Below are 19,311 nucleotides of genomic sequence, written 5' to 3'. Positions count from 1 at the left end.
CGGGCCTCTTTTATACGATCCCTCGAGTCAAATGTTCCCCTCATCCATCGGTAGTGCAATCCCTCGTCGAATCTAGCCCGCTGCTGTGCATATCCGCGAACCCCAAAGCCGGAGAGGTCGGGGAAGAATACGTCACGGAGGGTGCAGAGCTCAAACCCCGGGGTGAATTTTACGCTTCTGCTTGAAAGGCACGGATGGTCGGAGTTGGCTCCACATATGCGGCGTGAGACGGTGACCCCCAGGTGGACGGAATGCTGGTGTTGACGAGGGCTCATCTGTCTAGACGCATTTCTATTCCCGTCGACGACGGCGCAGCGACCACATGCGCAGAGAGGGCAACGGCGAAGGCAACCACACCGAGCGATTGTCCCTCGCTGTCGACCAGCTCAGTGGCTTCAACAAAAAACCGCGCACAAACCTGTCTGTCTGGCCGCGACTTTCTCCAGCTCCAGGCGTGGTCAGCTACACCAAAGGTGACAGGGGCGTGTCTGAGCTTCCCAGGTTGTTTGTCTGCAACCCAAAGCATGCTTGGCGAATGGCTTCCGGTCCTCGTCATCATGTAGCCCTTCGCACGTAGGAAAAACGACCAAAATCGCATCCGGAACGCCTGCCTTTCTTTGCCAAACCTGGCGTGATATCCTTTGACGACTGCATTCGCATCGTCCGTCCTGGGTCGAACATATACTTCACTACGCTATTCACGGAGGGGAGCGACGCAGCACATGTCGTCTACCACTTGAGCTCCCCGGCTTCACTTATGGCGCGAGCTACTTGTGCGCCACAAGGGAATCGTCCAGCCCGTTCACTCATCTTCGTTCATCGGTTCATCACAGCTTTTACTTCAAAAGCTCCGTAGGACGTCCCTTGGGAGAGTCCAGGCATCTGGTGCGGTGAGATGCGCAATGAGAAATCGTCGACGTGCGTGAATACAGACGTGACATCCATAAGATTGTGATTCCAGCCGACCTCGTTCAAGCACTGGACCGGAGATCAGGCATCTGGGCAGTTTCTTCCTCAGCCGAGACGTGCTGCCATCATCGAGAAGACGGACCGTGCTGGAGAAATTACAGCGGCTACGAGAATTCCAAAGTCAAAATTCCCCGTCAGAATTGTAACTGCGTTAAGACCCACTCCTGGGGCACAGCACTTGTCGACGCTGGAACCCTGCTCCGTAACAGTGGGAGCAACGGCCGTGTGCTCGGAGGTTGAACCCGAATGATTTCCGTCTGGACGATTGCTAGTCCAGCATAGTGAAAGCAAGCGAGCGCCTTTACGTGCACAGCGTAAGTTCCTGGGTATTCGTCTTCTGCGACCGGCCTTGCGTTCTCCGCTGCTTTCGTCTGCAACGGTGCGCTGTTGCTGTCCGACGATGCTGGTCTCCCGAGACATCAGACGTCCTGTCCCAGTCCTGTCCCAGTCCTGTCCCTTTGTCCAGAAATGACGCGCGCACAGGGAGTTCCATGTCATCGCTTGAGCAGCGAGCAGAGCAGCGAGCTGCTTGTTCGTAGTGGCGGTCTCTCAAAAAGGGACCAGGAAACTCCGTCGCTGCACATCTCTATTTCCCAGCGCTTAGTCCCCTCCTACTCCTCGCGGACGGAACCCACTACGGCTCCTACAGTACCTTGCTCACTTCTTCCCACTCCAAAGTTAAAAAAGTCAAGTCAGTGTCGCATTTACAGTACGCGAATGGACAAAACGAACGCCGTCGAAAGCGCACCCGCCCATGTGGCCAAGCACGCTGCTTTTCCTCTAACAATGTAAGACTAAGGTTTCCCAGTTCGTTGGTCTAGCTCCAGCTCCATAAGGAGGTGTGCACCGGGCGTCGCCACCATACTCATTCTTTGCACCACGGCGGTACCTTGTCTCGCCTCCCTCCCGCCCTTGCAGAAAAGACCCAGTCATTCGTTCAACCGTCTCCGGTGCTGCTGCTGGACTCTTGTCTTCCGTGTTAGTCTGTAATGTATCGAATATCGAAGGACGTGGGAAAAAGAGGGAAAGAATTGAGGATGAGGAGATGATTTTAGGATCGAGGAGAGCCGTTAAAGAATGGTGCCGTGAGAGAGCCGTGAGCACGGGGCAGGAACGTTGGGGAATGGCGAAAGAAAACTTTTGCTTCCATTGAGCTCCTTGTCGCGAGCGATAGGGAGCGGGGATGTCGATCTGCTTGTCATGCCCACATCACACCACACTTCTTCCATGTATGAAAGTTAACCATCCCTCCCCTATTTCACCAACAGGCCCACTAGACGTTCTCAAAATCCGAATCCAAAACCAGCGGCACCAATCCGGCGTCTCCCCCAAATACACTGGTACCGTCCAGGGTGTGAAGCTGATATGGAACGAGGAAGGTGTTCGTGGGCTCTTTCGTGGGTTGGGCACGACGACGATTGCGTATATTGCCGATCGGGCGATTTGGTTCGCGGCCTATAATCAGTTGAAGGATCGGTTGGCTGCAGCTGCGGGTATGTTGAGCTTTAGCGAGGAAGTCGTGGATTTCTGGGGATTCCTGGGGTGACTTTGCGGCGAACGATAGCGACCCGACCGAAGCGAGGCGCCGGAATGCTGGGGGTGTGGCGAGCGAAGCCAGCTTGTGGTGCAGAAGCGCAAGAGGGTCTGTGAAGCGCAAGAGCGAGACGTAAGGTTGCTCGAGGTTGGGGAGGCGAGCCCAGCCCACTATCCTTGTCGCGACCCCGAGCGAATAGGGTCGTCATTCCGCTGCACGCGCTATACATCCGCTTCCATTCCTGTTCCGACCGCCTATTGACACTTCACTTCCACCCTCTGATGTCCAGGCCGACCGCCAGAAGATGCCGGAGCGCTCGTGCACCTGAACGCGTCGATAGGCTCCTCACTCGTAACAATGGCATTCGTCAACCCGCTCTGGGTGATCCGAACACGCATGATGGTATGAACAAATACTCCTAGCACATCTCTCTGCCTTTTCCCAACCTTCCCCACTAACAAACTCGTGGGCTTCATTCCACATACACAGGTCCAATCAACAGTAAAAGGCCAAGCCTCCGCCACACACTACACCTCCACCTCGCACGCCCTCTCCTCCATCCTCCGCACCGAAGGCTTCTCCGCGCTGTACAAAGGCTTCGTGCCCTCGCTGCTGGGTATAACCCACGTCGCGGTGCAGTTTCCGCTGTATGAGAGGTTAAAAGTCGTCATGAGAGGTACGTGATCATAGACGAGTTCGTTTTAAATGGGGCGACATTGTTGATTGGTTTTGAGATTTGCAGATTTGGAAAAGAAGCGAGGGAGAGTGGATCAGGATCTGAGCGCTGTCAGTATATTGCTGGCGAGTGCTGGGTCGAAGATGGTCGCTAGTGTCGCGACGTACCCTCACGAGGTTTGTAATCCACATCAAAACTCCTCCATCGGGTCATCACAGAGCAATCCTATTCAGCTTCCCCTTCTCTCAAACACAGGTCCTCCGCACCCGCCTCCAAACGCAATCCGCCCGCCGGATCCTCACCCATATCCCCGACAAACTCTGCGAAGGCCCCGACTGCCCCGCCGATTCACGCCCCCCCGCAACCGCCGCTGAATCCGCCGCCTTACGATCAACAAAACCCACACCCCGATATCGCGGTATGATCCACGCGATGAAGGTGATTATGCGCGAGGAAGGGTGGAGGGCGTTCTATAGGGGCTTGGGCGTCAATCTGATTAGGACGGTGCCGAGCTCGGCGTTGAGTTTGTGGATTTATGAGGTGCTGGTGCAGAAGTTGGGGCATGATGTTGACAAGTGATGTGTGGGTGGAAATATTGGCTCCATCTGGAAGGAATGTGTGTAAATAGTGTGGATACCCCCCGTATCGTTTTTTATGTGGTTTACTCGACTTTCCTTCTCGTTCTTACTGCATTTTTATATATTCCCACCTTACGCTTTGACCAACTTTTTCGGAGACATATTTACTCATGATGCAAAGAAGAAGAAAATGTACATGTAGATACACGCAGAATACATAGACTATGTATAACCCGAAGACTAAGCTACACCAACATAGCGCGGGAAGGGGATCGAATCTACGCAGCAATCCGATTCTTGACCCAATTCTCCAACCCCCCCTCCACAATCAACTCCTGCGCCGCCCTCCCTACCGGCGGCACCTTATACCTCCTCTCCCCCACCCCCACACTCCCGCCCACAAGATCCACGGTCGCATCCCATCCGGTGCGTCTCGTCAACACCTCCTCACCACCCTTGAACGCCTTACGGAGATCACTGACGAGTTGCGGGGCCTCGAGGACGATAAGCCCGTTGTTTATGGCGTTCCGCTTAAATGTTTCGGAGAATGAGCCGGCGAGGACGGCGCGGAAACCGGCGTAGAGGAGGGCGGTTGCGGCTTGTTCGCGGGAGGAGCCGGTGCCGAAGTTGAAGCCGGAGATGAGGATGTCGTTCTGAGAATCAGGATAACATTCACGGGATTAGAACGTCATTCTGAAAGGGTGTGTAGCGTATTAATGGTGATATATACGACACGAACCTTCTTAGCAACTTTAGTAAACCCCGGATCATAATTCTCCATCGCAACCTGCGCCATCCGCTCCGGCGACATATCATCCTGATACGTATATTTCCCGGGATATATCCCATCCGTATTCAGATTATCCGCATCGCAGAACAGTATCTCGCCCCGTAGGGTGCCATCAAAGCCCGGTATCACGTCCGCAGGGGCGGATTTGGCGGGCGGTGTTTGGGTGGCGTTATCGGTGTAGGTGATAATGGGGGATTGGGGGTGGGCGTGAAACGCCGCGAAGGTTTTGGAGATGGGGTTGGTGGGGTGTAGGCTTTGCGGGCCGCAGATATAGCCTGATACGGCGGAGGCGGCGACTACGGCTGGTGAAGAAAGGTATGCTTGGGCGGTGGGTGCGCCCATTCTGCCCTTGGAGTTCCTGTTCGTTGCCGAGATCCCGACCTCTCCGTCTTGGAGTAGTCCAACACCTAGTCCGATACATGGGCCACACCCTGCAGGCAATGGTCGCGCGCCTGCTCTCAGCAACGTGTCCCAGTCTCCGGATTTCTCTACGTCTTTCTGCACCTCACTGGATGCCGCGGCGATGTAGAATTCGACCCCGTCTGCGACTTTGCGTCCTTTCAAGACATTAGCGGCGGCCCGCAGATCGCTGGCGCGGGAGTTGACGCAAGAAAGGAGATAGGCTTTGTTAATCTTGATGCGCTGCTGTTCCAAGGTGGTGAGTGGGGTGGCGTGTTTGACGGAATTTGGGCCAGAGACGTGCGGGGTGAGTGTCGCGAGGTCCAACGTGAGGTGCTTGGCGTAGTTTGCGTCGGAGTCAGAGAGCAAGGGATTCCGGACGAGGTCCTGGATCCGCTCATCGTTGATGCGCTCATGCTTCCGATTCTGAGTGCGAGCGAGGTAGACGGCTCTATCCCGCAGCCACTTGATAGTGACCTCGTCCACAGGAAACACACCAGCAAGGGCACCCCATTCCGTCGTCATGTTCGCAATGGTCAATCGCTCATCCACACTCAAAGCTGCGATCCCTTCCTTGCCAGTAAACTCTATCGCCGTGTTCAGAACCTCATCGTTATTGAACAACCCGCACAGAGCCACAATGATATCTTTCCCAGTGACACCCTCAGGCAGCGTGTTGAGCAGCTTTACATTCGCCACCGGTGGGATCTGCCACCATGTCCTTCCCGTCGCCCATATCGCTGCCGCGTCTGTGCGCACGATAGGTGTCCCCAGTGCACCAATTCCGCCGTACATGTTCGAATGCGAGTCCGATGCTACTGTCATCACATACGGGAAGGCGTATCCTTCTTCAATAAGGATCTGATGCCCGATACCTCGACCAGCTGGATAGAAATCTACGCCGTGGGATTGCGCAAATGCTGCTATTGAGCGGTACTTTGTCAGGTTCTGGATGGAACAGCGGATGTGAGTAATCATGAAGTGGGTGCCAAGCCGCCCAAACTGCTTTCCCCAAATCTTACCTTTTCCGATTTGTTTTGCACGTCGTGATCAAGTGTAAACACTGCTTGCTGCGGGTTGTTGAAGCGTGCGGCGCCTATGCTCTGAAACCTGCATCGACGTTCCGTGAGAAATTACGTTCCGACGTCCCCATATTCAAGGATCCGACATCGACATCAAACATTCTCAACTTACTTGCTCATAACAGCGGCAGTGTTATCGTGCGTCATAACGTGCTCTGGCTGAATGCTCACAAAGTCTCCTTGCGCAACCTTGTGAGAGGGAGTTGGCAGGTTGACCGCGTATCGTTGAACAATCTTCTCGATGACATTTTGCGGCTGCGATTGTTGCAAGGTAGCGAGGTGGCGAGTGCCCGTCCTATGACGGGAAATGTAACGTCGAGAGAAGGACGAGAGCATCGTTATTCCTCAACGTTCCGTAATGGGATGCAACTGGTGCTGTGCTATGCTCCAATTCCTATTCTAGACGGGTCCACTATACGCGCAGAGAGGACTCGAACTGCGGTGCGGATTGACAGCTGAAAGAACTGTTCCCTTTAACAATACAAAGAACGGGGATTCGAAGCTGGAGCTGGAGGCCAAAATGCCAAGCGGAGATGCCGCATTTTCTCACGCGAATTCCTGGGAAAACTGTGGGACCTGCTTGAGACGACGTTTCTTACGCGTTACTACTGTAAGAGATGACGGTGATGATCTCGCGAAGGGATCTTTGGACGGTCACGTGAACCCACGTCGTTTATATTCCTACGTCGCATGTGAGAATTGGGCACCACACGTCATGAGGATTCTCAGGCAAATGGCATTTTGTGCGCCGGGGGTATCACCCTCAGCTGATGGCTAATGCGCGGGGATGGGGTTGAGTAAATTCAACCTTGGCCTGATTCAATGTGGCGGTGCAAATGCCAATGACAGCCAAAGGGACACGCCTACATATAAGAGCTCCCCCATCCAAGAGCTCAGTCGTTCCCCTCATCAAGAGCCAGATCTGTTTACAACTTCAAAGCTCTCCACAGAACCCATTACCTCTACTACACCTCCAAACATGGCCAAGGTTTTCGTCGGTAACTTGTCGTGGGGAACCACCGACGAGTCGCTTCACCAGGCTTTCTCTCAGTTCGGAGAGATCTCGGACTGCTTGGTGCTCAAGGATCGTGAGACTGGTTAGTGATCTTGGTTTTGCTGCGGGCCCCAGCGACGTTTGGACATCTCGCTGGGGTGTCACAGCGCTCGTCTATAAGCGTGTTGCTGCTGTCTTGGTCTCTTCCCCTCCCCGTGGGTACCCTTCCCCTCGATTTTCCCACGCCCCCCTCCCAGACTTTCGCGACTATGGCTTGAGTACGGATCTTGCCGAAGGCCTTTTCTTGAAGAGAGAGACGATTCATGCGCTATTTCACATGTGTTTGTTCGAAAAAAACGCTGTGGTACTACTATAATGCTCGCTCGCTTGCCCTGCCTGCTTATGATGTGTGCTGTTATCGGAAGTCTACTGCTGCGAAAGAAACCTGGCCTGATGACGCTCGTTCGGTGCTCTCGATCATTAATACAAAAGTCTGGTATCTCTGAATCTTTTGTCTTGCTCCTGTCTGCTCTTGTCTGCGCTGTGGCCCCTTTTTGATGCTTGCTTTGTATCCGTCTGAGATCTCTCAAATTGTCCCTCTGACACGGGACTCGTCGTCTCACGCACATGGCTACTGGATGGACTTGAGCATGGCTGCGCTGTGTTTATCTCTGGCGACAATCTTCTCCCTTTCCAACTCTCGTCGTCACTCTTCCCTCCGTCCTCTCAACGCATCAATTGTTAATGAATCCTCCGCTTTCGTCGTCTTGCTCACAGGCCGTTCCCGTGGATTCGGTTTCGTCACCTTCGCTGATGAAGGTCAAGCTCAAGCTGCCATCGACGCTATGAACGAGCAGGACCTTGACGGTCGTAACATCCGTGTCAACATGGCTAACGAGAGGTATGCTTTTCGTCGTTGCTAATCAATAATCTCAAGCCTTACATGATCCTAAACTTCAAACCTCCAGGCCCGCTGGTGGAGGCGGCGGATTCCGTGGCGGACGTGGAGGCGGTGGTTATGGGTAAGCATTCAGTGTTACAAGTTTTTGAAGTTGATCGTCCTCAGACCACTAACCTCATACATTCCTCACTTTCAGTGGCGGCGGTGGCGGTTATGGCAATGGTGGAGGCGGTTACGGAGGTGGCGGTCGTGGGTAAGCACTCGTCGATGCTACAAGTGTTCGAACTAGATGGTACTCAGATAGCTAACCTCATCCCTTCTTCACTTCCAGTGGAGGTGGTTACGGCAATGGAGGCGGTGGCTACGGAGGAGGCGGTTACAACCAGGGGTAAGTTTCATCATCGAACCTAACCTATGTTTACGCCCTTACGCCCGGCGGCTTGCTGACATGCCATTTGCGTTTCTAGTGGCGGCGGCGGTTACTCCGGCGGCTACTAAGCGGTGCCTCTACGACGCAGTCCAAGCAACAGAAACTCTCAAATAAATCCACCCCATTCCGCCCTTCCCCCCACCCATTCGGCTTTACTTTCCACTTCATTATGGCCTGGTCTTGTCTGAATTCATTATTTGTTTGATTGAGTGAAAAAAATCAAATTCAGAGAGATTCTCTCTTGTCTTTCTTATCGTCTGTTGATTGTTCGAGTGGCCTTTCCTCGTACACTGGAGCGTGCTTCACATCCCTCTTCTTCAAAAACGATGGTCCATAACGTTCACTCTTTGCTGCTGGGACTGCGTGTCCATCGATACCTTTCTTGGAGTTGCGAAGTTGCAAGTTGGGAAGCTGCTTGGCGTGACACTCATCAGCGACGCGTTCTGGGCCGCCACGTCTCTCGGAGTCTCGGTCCGTCCGCCCGGCGCTGTCAAAGCCTCAAAGGACTGCTCCTAACATACGCATATGGTCCAGAAACCCCACTCAGCCCAGGGCACGCATCTTGTTCACTAAACAGCGGGACTCTTATCTCCACTAATCAGCCCTCCGTAATTGTGGCCTCTGCGAGAAGTACTCGGTTGCCGCCTAAAAACGTCGTTTATTATGGACGAAGAGAGGCTGATAGCGGCCGTAAGGGCCTGGCAGGGTAAGTAGCGAGTGGGCCAACGGAATAAGCCCATGGTCCTCTACTGCATTCCATCCCATACTTATCCTTCCAAACGCCTCACCTATCCCCACCCCCAAATGCCCACCAGATATCGCCCTCCCAACCCTCCAGATCTCCCTCGACGCGCAAGGCCTTGAAATCGTCGAGAACCAGAAAGAGTCCCTGCTCAGCCGCAAGAAGCTCGCGGAGGCGACGAAGGATTTCAAGAAGGTGCCTGATGAGGAGAAGTTGAGGGAGTTTAGGGGGTTGCTTAAAGGTTCGGAATGTGGAATTAGGGGACGTGATCTACGGATGGGGAGTTGATCTGGTGGGGCTTGCAGCGTATCAGAGCGAGATTGACGCGATAACGCGGCGGTCCAAGACGGCCGAGACGGCGTTTTTGAACCTGTATAAGGTTTTCGCGGAGGCGCCGGATCCGGCTGTGTTGTTTGACACCGTTGCTGTGAGTTTCCCGCATGAACGATGTTAAATTTAATCTGGGGAATCGGCGTCTCACGCATCCCCTGATATGATAGGATCAAGCGAAACAAATAGCGCAAATCAACGCACTGCAATCTGAAAACCAACATCTCAGGGAAGAGCTCACGCAGACGCGGGAGAGTCTGAATTCCGCGCGGAAGGATGAGGGCACCATCATGTCCTTGAAGGGGCGGTTGACCAAGTATGAGGCGATGGTATGGGAACAAGTGCCTCAACGCTGAAATGAGTACGAAGAGAGGGATGTGACTGATACGGGATGATGTAATTTTTACAGCTAGAAGAGATGGTCACCCAGAAAGTAGAGCAGAAGGAGAACGAGATGAAGCAGGCGATGGATGAGAAGATTCGCATTTACAAGGAGACGTAAGAGACAATCTGCAGTTCCACTTATCGATCAGATGTCATTGACGGAGACGTTTTACAGCGAGTACTCCCTGCAACGCCAACTGAGCCAGCTAAAAGACCAGATGATGAACCTGCAAACGACGCATCAGGTCACGCAGGCGAGGTTGGTGGATCATAGCGAGAAGTATGGTACGTTAGTCTGCATCGATAGTGGGTTTGTGGGCGTTTGCAGATCCATCACTGACATTTGAATGGATATTTGGTAGACGAGGAAGTCGCAGCGAAACTTGGGGAGGTGGAGATCATCATGGTGGATCTGGACCGGGCGAATTTGAAGATTGCTCAGTTGGAGAGGGATAATGTGAGCAATGGAGGATGAGATTTTTGGAGTGCTCTCCTTCCGGCATGTTTGCTGATGGAATAATGCCCTGTTAGGACCTCTTGAAAGCGGATCTGACGAAGTATCGCGGCGAGGATGCGTCCGGGATGGAGTGGCAAGAGTATGTCGAATGATTATGTCTCCCGCATTGCTTTAGGTCGAATTTGATCTGACCATGGCTGTTTGTTCTTTCAGTCCAGTACTGCTCGTCAAGCGGATACAATCGCTGGAGGTACGTGCAAGCTCATCAATTCATACTCACTGACACTGTATGCTTACACAAACGCTTTTCATCCTCAGTCCGAGCTAGCAACCCATTCAGCAGAAGCCGAACGGTTACGCCTTCACCTCAAAGAGTCCCAGTCGCAGCTGAATCAGCGGATTGCTGAGCAGGAACGCGATTTGGCGGTCAAGATCTTGGAGACGAAGGAACTTGAGGCGCAGCTGCTTATGTATGAGGATTACGACGAGATCAAGCGGGAGCTTGAGATTGTCAAGGTTAGTCTTCTTCCTCTGCCTGCCACCGTTGTCTGCCATGCTCAACGCGAATGGCAACATCATGTAGTCTGTGGAGTTCGATGGAATCGATGCGGAACTCGAAAACAATGACACAACAGTCCCACCAACAGCAGGGTTAGCATCAGCACCCCTGGAGCGGCTGCTGCTCAGCAAGAACAAGCGCCTACAAGCAGCGTACACGGACGCAAAAGTACAACTCGCCGAGCTCCAAGCCCAAATCAGCACGTCAACGCGGCACATCGCCGACCTGCAATCCGAGAACGACGCACACAAGAAACTCATCAAGAAACTTGAAGAGGATTTGGCGAAGCTGGAGGAGATGCGTGGACAGCCGGCCAATCGAGCACCTAACCTCCACGGAGCGATGGGCGACGCCCTCACGAATCTGATCAACGGGACGATGTTACCCCCGATGGTCTCTGCGCGTCTCAACGAGGGCGCAGCGGGCCCTGACACGCGGGGCGAGACCTCGACGATTGTGCCGATCCTGACGAGCCAAAGGGATAGATACCGGCAGCGCAACACGGAGCTGGAAGAACAGCTGCGACAACAGATCTCGACCATCTCGGATCTCCGCGCCGAGGTGGAGAAGATGAAGGACGAGCAGGTCAAGCTGTATGAGCGGTTACGGTACGCCCAGTCCTTCAGTGCCGGCGGGCCGTCATCAGCGGGACAGCCAGACGCGTATCAGAATCAGTCGGGGTACCGCAACACCCACGCGCGGTCACGACCGCAACAACACCAACCCAACAACCCCGGCAGCACATCCCCCACGCCATCCTCTACGTACTCCACCAGCATCCCGATCTACGAAAGCCGCTACGAGACGGCGCTCGACCCATTCTCCCAGTTCCACCAGCAAGAGAAGGCGCGGCGGGTGAAGGAGATGCACCCGCTCGACCGGGTCGCGTGGATCTCCTCGCGCATGATTTTGGGGAATCGGTACCTGAGATCCGGGTTTGTGATATATTGTATGGCGCTGCATGCGTTGGTGTGGTGGGCGGTGTTTGGGAATCTGGTGGGGACGGTTGCGACGCCGGATAAGGCTGGGGGGAGGCCGGTTGGGGCGGCGACGCCGGGTGTGGGGAGGCCTTGATGCAGGGTAATACAGTACATGAGACTGGATTTGGAGTCCGTTCAAGAAAGGCTTGATTAGGCGTGTGTTTCGCGGAGGCTTCATTCCATACAACAATGTCTCCATTGTGTCGGAGCCGGGACCGAAGCTAAAAACAATCATTCCAGGCCCGTGTTCCAGAATATCACAGACGCAGCGCTCCGGGTGGTTGGGTAACGGAATCGCTCCAGGATTCACCTCTCCCGCCGCCGGGTTGTGAGCTTAAAAAGGGACACAGAAAAAGCCCCGCCGGCCGCCGGCCGAAGATCTATTAGATTATCTGAGCCTCCTCCTTTTCCCCACTTCCTTTTTCGAAACTAAAACTGAACGACCCAATACATACCCGTTCCATTGCGAGCAGTATTGCGCGGTTCGGCAAAGGACCGCTCTTAATACGACACACGATTTTGAGAAACTTACAATGGGCGACACACCGCCCTCGCCGCCACCGGCAACCTACACTAGCGGCGAAATCGCCGGCACTTCAGTCGTCACGGCCGCCTTTTGCCTCGTCAGTCTCGGAAACCTCTACTTTGCCAACCGTTGGGCACAAGAACGGCGCCGGGATGGCGCGCCTCTCAAACGAGCCGATAAGCTGTCGCTGACGTCCCACTTCATATTTGTGTTATGGGCTGCGATATCGGGCCGCTGGTGCTATAAATTCGCATTCCCGTTATCCGACGATGCCGCCATTGCGTTGTACGCGATAGCAAACACCCTCTTCACGACGGGGTGTTTCATGCGCTTTGTGTCGTTATTACCGTGGCTTCGCGTGGTCAGAAGGACAAAAGAGCTGAGCGTCATCTGGGAGCGTCTGCACATCGGTCTGACGATGACGATATACCTCTTAGCGCAGGGCGGGATTATCGTGATCAGTATTATTTTGTCGCAAAAGGATTCGGAAGGGCTATCAAACCTCCTGACCTCCGTGTCGGGCGGCTATCTGGGGGTGGTGATGATAGCGACAGCATGCTTGGTGACGAAAATTATCATCGACATCAAATCCGAGCTGGTGTTTATGCTCAAGTCGTCGGAACTGGCGAAATTGTCGAGGTCGAGTCGTAATGTAGCATCACCCCCTACCAGTCCAGACACTGGGATGGATGTGGCTCAGACGCAGGATACGTTGAAGTGGTTTATTGAGAAGCGGCGGGCGATGATTGGGCTTGCGACTTTCTCGCTTGTGCTTGCGGTGGCGACCCTATTGACGATGTGGATCGGGATTATGCTGAAGCTGGATTCTCGGGGAGCACTTATCTTGTGAGTTTTGCCAATCATCTTAACATAGCATGGCGACCACCTGTATTCCCGGTCTAACCCCGCTCTGTTCACAGGTTCCCAGAAACATACATGTCCGCCCTCCTCTATGTCGAAAACATCGCATACGGCCTTGCACACTTCGAAAAAGCAAAAGCCGGGGAAGACGTCGCAAGAGGCAGCGAGCGGGAATGGAGCGTGGGGCTCTTCACCGCCTCCGTCATCGGCCGCTGGGTCAAAGTATTAACCTCGCCAATTAGCAGCATCGCCAACCGCTCACGATCAGATACCATTGGCGTCATTAGCATGGAGGGACGAAATGGCAGAAGAGAGACGAAGGGGGAGCTGTCGTCGTGGAGGAACGATAGCAGGGAGTCGAAGGGATCCAATTCGCAGATTGGGCCGTCGAAGTCGCAGGTTGGACCGTCGAGGTCACAAGCCGACCCTCCAAAATCGGAGTTCAACAGTGCTCTATCATGACCGTGCTAGTTTTTTGACACCATCATACCCCGTCGACTGGAGCGACACATCGAAATCCGTGGGAGATACGACAAGTCATCTTTCCTCGCATCCCCTGCGGATATCTCCTACCCCTCACCATCATTTTTTGGAATACCTATATCATACGACCACACAAGAACGTCTCCGGAAGGACTCCAAGTTCTTCGCACCGTGTGCCTCCACATAGGCTAGGTTCCGAAGTGAATACCAACGTTATCGTCTAGATAGTCTAGTGGGCAATTCTCGCACGTATTAGCCCCAGCACTAGACATGAATGAATTCTTCAATGTTCCCTTTTGTCATAGATGCCGGGTAGAAACAATTGTAGATAATACTAATGAAGGACTCCTTTGAACTATCGAAAAGACTGACAAAAAAGTGCATCTGAATTGAGGATTGATGGGTGTAATACAAAGTCGAAACATGGAGAGTCACCGAATGGGAACTCACAAGTCGCACATATAGGTGGGGCTCTGGCAATGGAGCTGCGCGTGAAGGAGCTGCTGGAATCGGGTAGCAGCGCTGCAATGACTAGGCAGCCTGGTTATCTAGGGCTCCTCCCCCTGTGGATCGTCCAGGCTCTGGGTCAAGCTTGAACGATGTCGGATGTGCTTTGTGCTTTATTGTGGCCCGTCGATTCGGCCACCGACCGGCCACCCGCCACCAATCGTCTTCCCAAAGGTCGATTTATGTTTCTACTTTCTATAATCGTATATATACGCCGTGTGCCCCACTCTACCTATGTATAAAAACTGAAATCACTCAAAAGACAATCACCCCACTAGTCTCACATCATGCACGTCCCGCGCGAGCTCGTTCCGCCTCGGCCGCCACGGCACGCAAATGGGTCGCATTGGCGGATCCCGTTGCGTCCGCGAGCTTTGAGAACAGCGAAGTTGGGTTGTTGAGCAAGGCGTGCGGGGTGTCGAACTCACGCATGGACCCGTTGTCGAGGACGAGAACGCGGTCAAAGTCGATGATAGTGTTGAGCCGATGGGCAATGGAGAGCACGGTCGCCTCAGAAAAGTGCGTCTTCATCGAGGTCTGGATAAGTAAATCTGCGGCGGCGTCGACGCTTGCCGTAGCTTCATCCTGAAAAAAAGGCGAAACATACGTAGCAGAGTAAGCATCCATGATAATGGCAATTGAGCGCACCTCCGCGTTCCGTGCTTACCATAACCAAAATCTTCGGCTTGGTCAGGATGGCCCGGCCAAGCGACATGAGCTGCGCCTGACCTTGGCTGAGGTTCTCGCCGTTGACGGCAACGGGAGCTTCGAGCTTGGCCGGCAAACCTGCCACGTACTCTTTGAGGCCAATCCGCTCCAATGTGTCCCAGACTTGGTCGTCCGCGCACTTATCCTCGAGGTCCAGATTACTGCGGATTGTGCCTTGGAAGAGCACGGGCTCTTGTGGGATGATCTGGATACCCTTGCGCAGGGTCCGCAGGCCCAGATCAGCTATGTCACGGCCGTCAATCACAATGGAGCCTTTGGAAGGCTCTACTAGCCGAAAGAGAGCCGTAAGAAGCGTCGACTTTCCAGAACCGGTGCGACCTAATGTACGTCTGCGTTAGTCATTGCTCCGCCACGGACAGATAGAGTAGTAACGTCTTCCACTGATTTACCAATGATTCCAATCTTTTCTCCGGGCTTGATTGTCAGCGACAGGTCGCGGAGAACGGCGTGGTCTGGCCGGGATGGGTACCGGAGCTCTAAGTTCTTGAAGGCGATAGCACCGACGGTCGGCCATTCCGCGGCATCCGGGTCCTTGGGCATGATCGCCGGCGGCTCTTGAGGCAAATCTTGTGCGTACTCAGCCAGCCGCTCTATCGAGTTCATGTCGGACTCGAGGTCGGCGAAGGAGGTCAGCACCATGTTGATGGTCATCGTGAGGGGTATGGCGTACGAGAAGGCAAGGCCGAGAAGTGAGGTGCTGATAGCGCCGTAAGTGCCCAATAAGGCGAGAAGGAGCACAATCAAACTCGTCGAGAGTTCCAGCCGGAGACTGATCCAGATGGCTGATGTAAGTTTCAGATAGAACGGGGCGGTGCTCTTGTCCATCAGCACGCGCTGGCGGTCGATAAATTTGCCCTCAGCATGATATGCGCGAATAGTGGTCAGGCCGGTCAGGGTCTCGGAGATGTGAGAGTAGAGTGGCGAGCGCAGCACGCTGTCCAGGCGCTTGAGCTCCCTAAAACTTGCGCGATAGTAGCCCAGGATGAACCAGTAGCCCACGCAAACCGGAACGAAGAGGCACAGAGTAAAGGGTGATACGATCGCCATGACGATTAGCGAGGATAAAATGGCAGCCATGCAAAAGACGGTGATATTAACGTCGTTCCACAGCTCGAAGTCGACCTGCTCGACGTCTTTCGAGAAGCGGTTTAGCATGCGGCCGATAGGTTGAGTCTCAAAGAAACCAAGTGGAGCCCGAAGGAGATTCCCGAGGGCTTTGCGATGAATGTGCTTTGCAACGCTGAAGTTCCCGATCATAATGATGCCATTCACCAGCATGATGAAGACCGCGGCGAGGGCGCCAGTGCCGACGTAGGCAATCTGGTAGTCGGCCGTCGTCCAGTCGCTGAATCTGTTCTCTGTCCACCACACAAGCCAGTAGGACGCCATGATTTCCAGCGCGTTGTAGGCACAGACGGACAACATGAGCAACAGCGCATACTTCAGACCACCCGCGGTCTCGATATAGGCTTTGTACGTCGCCCACTGCACCGCGCCAACCGCTCGCCCCTCAACAGCCATAAGCGCTCCCACAGGGTCGGCGTCGTCACTGTCGTCAGCAGCCGCTATCGCCGCTGAAACGCTTGTGGGTCCGTGAACTTCCGCCTTGAGCTCATCGTCTTTCTTCTCCTCGTTCAAGTTATCGTTCTCACGATGATCTTTCATCAGCTCCGCCATCACGCCCTTGGCGGCCATCAGTTCCGCGTATGACCCTTCCTCAGCAATGCGTCCCTCTTGAAGCACAATGATGTGGTCCACCTCGGGCATGAGGTGCAGATGATGGGTGATGAGGACACGGGTTTTGCCGGCGAGTTCCTCCTTGATACATCGCTGGAAAATTTCTTGACCGACGTGGGCGTCGAGGGCGCTGTACATAGGGAGACGACCAACGGAATGAGCCGTAGTCCAAATGAAAGACGAAGCAAACCAGCTCACCTGATCGGGTCGTCCAGAAGGAAGATTTCTGTGTCCTCCTCGTATATCGCCCGGGCAAGTGCCACGCGAGCCTGTAAACATAGAGAGGAGGCTCAGTAAATGAGGCAACGGAGCAGCGGGAACAAAAATCGACTGAACCTACCTTCTGTCCACCTGAGAGGTTTATGCCCTGGAAAGAAGTGAGCATTAGGACGATCATCGTCCGACGTCGAGGAATTGAATGTAAATAACTACCTTTTCTCCAATCTCGGTGGCGAGACCGGCAGACAACTGCCGCATGTCATCTTCAAGTGAGCACGCTCGCAGAACATGCTGCAGTCGCGCCGCATCCACCGGATTTCCAAACGTAATGTTCTCCGAGACGGTCGCGGTCTGGATCCAGGGTTGCTGCTCGCACAAGGCGATTTTACCGTTGCCGTAGATATCAACCTGGCCTTTGAGTTTGGTCATCCTGCCGATGATTGCTGAGAGGAAAGATGACTTGCCGCTTCCCACGCTCCCGACGACGGCGGTAAGCTGTCCATGACGGATGGAGACGTTGAGGTCACGGAAGAGCGGGGGGATGCCGGTAGGCGCAGCTTCAACTTCCAGAGTCTTCACGCCGTCCATTTCCTTTTCCTTCTTAGCCGCCTCCTCTGCAGCCTTCTTGGCGATTTTCTTCTCCTTCTTGGACTTCTTGGTCTCATCTTTCTCCTCCTCCCACCGGAAGGTTGCATCAATGATCTTCACGGCAATGCCATTGCCTTCGGAAGCCCGGCTCGCAGTGAGAGGTGCGACCTCGGAGGCGGCCAATAACGTGGTGATACGTTTCCAGCTGACACGGGCAGTGGCCACGGCACTTAGCGCTTGGGGCAGGCTCATCATGGGGGAAAAGAGGATTTGGAAGAGGACCAGGGCTGGGAAGACCTTTGTCGGGTCCAAGCTTCCATGAATGGCGCTGTAAACCTAAGATCGTGATTTATCTGAGCTTGAAGATCGCGCACGCACAGCGATGACATGAGAAGGAAAACTTACCACAAATGTAATGATGGGAAGGAGAAGCGGAGTGAACAAACCCAGAGAGATGAAGATGGCAAACGCAATGTACGAGCTTTTCAGCGCCGCCGTCTGCTCAGCGCGGATGGCCTCGATCTTGGGCAGGATGAAGTCCTCTATGGCTCTGAGCTTGACAATCTTGATCGAATAGAGTGCTTCACGAACCGCCTTGAGCCGCGTATCGGCTTTGGCAAAGACGACGCCGAAGGACTTCTGGGCGGCGTTCACGAGCGGAGCTTGGAGGAAGAAGAACAACACCATAAGACCGACGCCTGCAGCCGTAGCGACGCCCAAGGACGAAGCCAGCAGGGCTACCGCGACTATAATCTGGATGGGCGCCGTGACGACAGGAACGCCATGAAGAACGGTGGCGGCGACTTGCCCCGCATCGACGTTGATCAGTGTCATGATCTGGCCTTGAGAGTGTTTTTGAGCAGCAGCGGCCGACAGGCGCAAACTCTTCTCATACACTGCGCCGATCAGCAGCGATCGGCCGTTGATCATAAGCTTGCGCAACATCTGCTCAGCGGTCTTTGCGGACAGCGTGAGCCCCAGCTGAAGGCCGAACAGGATGAAAGAGATCCCCAAGCCAGAGTTCAGCCACAAGTCATCGGCACTGGTGCGCTGCTCGACCGGCTGAACGTAGATGAGCGCCTGCTGAATGAACATCGGACTGAGGAGCCCGCAGGCGATCGAGACCACGTACAAGACAAGACCGGCGATCCAATAGGCGCCGAAATGGTGCATCAAGACTTTGAAAAGCTGCGGTTCCGGGTTGTTTGAGTCGGCGAGATGGGCTCTGACTTGGTCCTTGTAGCCGTCGAGGACGTGGGCAATCGCGTTGGACTCATCCTCTTCGTTAAGCAGGTATAAATCTTCCTCCTCGAGCGGTCGGCGGTACCCTAGGCGCATGAGCGATGAGATCCAATGCACCGATATGTAGCTGAACGGGTTACTGGTTCCCTATGCAAAGAAACGCAGACGCATCAGTATAACACATCAATGAGTGGCCAATCTCAGGGCCAATTCCTGTTGCTCATTGATGTGGAACTCAACATGCTGCTCTTTCCGCCGGCGACGTGGACATCGCTGCGACGGTGTACTCGGACACAGGGCTCCACCCCTTAAACCTTGACTACCCTCCAATCCCGATGCTAGTACAGAAAATTATGTCTCTTCTCATCCTACATCAATTTCTACCGCTTACCATACGCTTCATCTGACGTTGCTCCTTGGGGACATCGTCAGCCACGGGGAGGCCCTCTTGGAGGGCGGCTCTCTTTTCGGTGGTCATTTTGAAAGACCGCGGGACACCGGCTTGGGGAACGGCGACTATTGGGGTATGAGGGAGAAGGCCGGGGCTTCGAACAGGCAGGGCATTGGATGGTCGCTCTTGCGTTTATATACGCCAAGCTCCCGCAAAGTTGCAC

General features: G+C 54.2%; 6 protein-coding genes across 6 annotated transcripts; 4 read left to right on the top strand and 2 right to left on the bottom strand.

Moving 5' to 3' along the window:
• Nucleotides 1-1,507: 1,507 nt before the first annotated feature.
• Nucleotides 1,508-4,174, top strand: EV422DRAFT_541715 (mitochondrial carrier domain-containing protein). The gene is made up of 7 exons (XM_053071224.1): nt 1,508-1,757; nt 1,888-1,955; nt 2,238-2,462; nt 2,793-2,905; nt 2,993-3,179; nt 3,246-3,355; nt 3,435-4,174. The coding sequence occupies exons 1-7, from the start codon at nt 1,687-1,689 to the stop codon at nt 3,756-3,758; spliced, it is 1,098 nt and encodes a 365-aa protein (XP_052922383.1). The 5' UTR covers nt 1,508-1,686; the 3' UTR covers nt 3,759-4,174.
• EV422DRAFT_604599 (aconitase A) lies at nt 3,562-6,286 on the bottom strand (the record flags this gene model as incomplete). Its single annotated transcript, XM_053073762.1, has 4 exons — nt 3,562-4,410; nt 4,488-5,894; nt 5,969-6,056; nt 6,141-6,286. Coding segments are annotated over 4 exons (2,016 nt in total), but the record flags the coding sequence as incomplete, so codon positions are not given.
• Nucleotides 6,287-6,842: 556 nt separating this feature from the next.
• EV422DRAFT_541711 (uncharacterized protein) lies at nt 6,843-8,728 on the top strand. Its single transcript, XM_053071223.1, has 6 exons — nt 6,843-7,125; nt 7,800-7,923; nt 7,991-8,044; nt 8,120-8,176; nt 8,255-8,311; nt 8,391-8,728. The coding sequence occupies exons 1-6, from the start codon at nt 7,008-7,010 to the stop codon at nt 8,419-8,421; spliced, it is 441 nt and encodes a 146-aa protein (XP_052922381.1). The 5' UTR covers nt 6,843-7,007; the 3' UTR covers nt 8,422-8,728.
• Nucleotides 8,729-8,812: 84 nt separating this feature from the next.
• On the top strand, nt 8,813-11,899 carry EV422DRAFT_590620 (CASP C terminal-domain-containing protein; the record flags this gene model as incomplete). Its single annotated transcript, XM_053073524.1, has 10 exons — nt 8,813-9,059; nt 9,169-9,336; nt 9,401-9,522; nt 9,596-9,754; nt 9,835-9,923; nt 9,985-10,094; nt 10,172-10,266; nt 10,480-10,782; nt 10,850-11,526; nt 11,602-11,899. The coding sequence occupies exons 1-10, from the start codon at nt 9,017-9,019 to the stop codon at nt 11,897-11,899; spliced, it is 2,064 nt and encodes a 687-aa protein (XP_052922380.1). The 5' UTR covers nt 8,813-9,016.
• A 333-nt stretch (nt 11,900-12,232) lies between these two features.
• Nucleotides 12,233-14,042, top strand: EV422DRAFT_541706 (uncharacterized protein). The gene is made up of 2 exons (XM_053071222.1): nt 12,233-13,177; nt 13,252-14,042. The coding sequence occupies exons 1-2, from the start codon at nt 12,339-12,341 to the stop codon at nt 13,652-13,654; spliced, it is 1,242 nt and encodes a 413-aa protein (XP_052922379.1). The 5' UTR covers nt 12,233-12,338; the 3' UTR covers nt 13,655-14,042.
• EV422DRAFT_223977 (P-loop containing nucleoside triphosphate hydrolase protein) lies at nt 14,035-19,028 on the bottom strand. The gene is made up of 7 exons (XM_053065491.1): nt 17,861-19,028; nt 17,081-17,791; nt 16,989-17,015; nt 16,847-16,917; nt 15,301-16,778; nt 14,850-15,229; nt 14,035-14,767 (listed from the first exon to the last, which is right to left on the bottom strand). Exons 1-7 carry the CDS (start codon nt 18,791-18,793, stop codon nt 14,468-14,470), a joined length of 3,900 nt encoding a protein of 1,299 aa, XP_052922378.1. The 5' UTR covers nt 18,794-19,028; the 3' UTR covers nt 14,035-14,467.
• Between the last annotated feature and the right edge of the window lie 283 nt (nt 19,029-19,311).

The sequence above is a fragment of the Fimicolochytrium jonesii genome (assembly GCF_025526975.1).
Source record: "Fimicolochytrium jonesii strain JEL569 chromosome Unknown EV422scaffold_28, whole genome shotgun sequence".
NCBI classification, from domain to species: domain Eukaryota; kingdom Fungi; phylum Chytridiomycota; class Chytridiomycetes; order Spizellomycetales; family Powellomycetaceae; genus Fimicolochytrium; species Fimicolochytrium jonesii.
Note: the sequence above shows the minus strand (reverse complement) of the source record. Positions and strands in the feature narration are given on the sequence as shown.

Excerpts from the sequence above, each read along its gene's own strand:
- EV422DRAFT_541706 (XM_053071222.1), top strand. The coding sequence starts at position 12,339 with ATGGGCGACACACCGCCCTCGCCGCCACCGGCAACCTACACTAGCGGC. Across the intron at positions 13,178-13,251 it reads TCTCGGGGAGCACTTATCTT|GTTCCCAGAAACATACATGT; the intron begins GTGAGTTTTGCC and ends CTCTGTTCACAG.
- EV422DRAFT_223977 (XM_053065491.1), bottom strand. The coding sequence starts at position 18,793 with ATGCGCCTAGGGTACCGCCGACCGCTCGAGGAGGAAGATTTATACCTG. Across the intron at positions 15,230-15,300 it reads AGAAAAGATTGGAATCATTG|GTCGCACCGGTTCTGGAAAG; the intron begins GTAAATCAGTGG and ends GACGTACATTAG. Across the intron at positions 14,768-14,849 it reads AGCCGAAGATTTTGGTTATG|GATGAAGCTACGGCAAGCGT; the intron begins GTAAGCACGGAA and ends CCTTTTTTTCAG.
- EV422DRAFT_541715 (XM_053071224.1), top strand. The coding sequence starts at position 1,687 with ATGGACAAAACGAACGCCGTCGAAAGCGCACCCGCCCATGTGGCCAAG. Across the intron at positions 2,463-2,792 it reads TCGGTTGGCTGCAGCTGCGG|GCCGACCGCCAGAAGATGCC; the intron begins GTATGTTGAGCT and ends TCTGATGTCCAG. Across the intron at positions 3,180-3,245 it reads GTTAAAAGTCGTCATGAGAG|ATTTGGAAAAGAAGCGAGGG; the intron begins GTACGTGATCAT and ends TGAGATTTGCAG.
- EV422DRAFT_541711 (XM_053071223.1), top strand. The coding sequence starts at position 7,008 with ATGGCCAAGGTTTTCGTCGGTAACTTGTCGTGGGGAACCACCGACGAG. Across the intron at positions 7,126-7,799 it reads GCTCAAGGATCGTGAGACTG|GCCGTTCCCGTGGATTCGGT; the intron begins GTTAGTGATCTT and ends TCTTGCTCACAG. Across the intron at positions 8,045-8,119 it reads CGTGGAGGCGGTGGTTATGG|TGGCGGCGGTGGCGGTTATG; the intron begins GTAAGCATTCAG and ends CCTCACTTTCAG.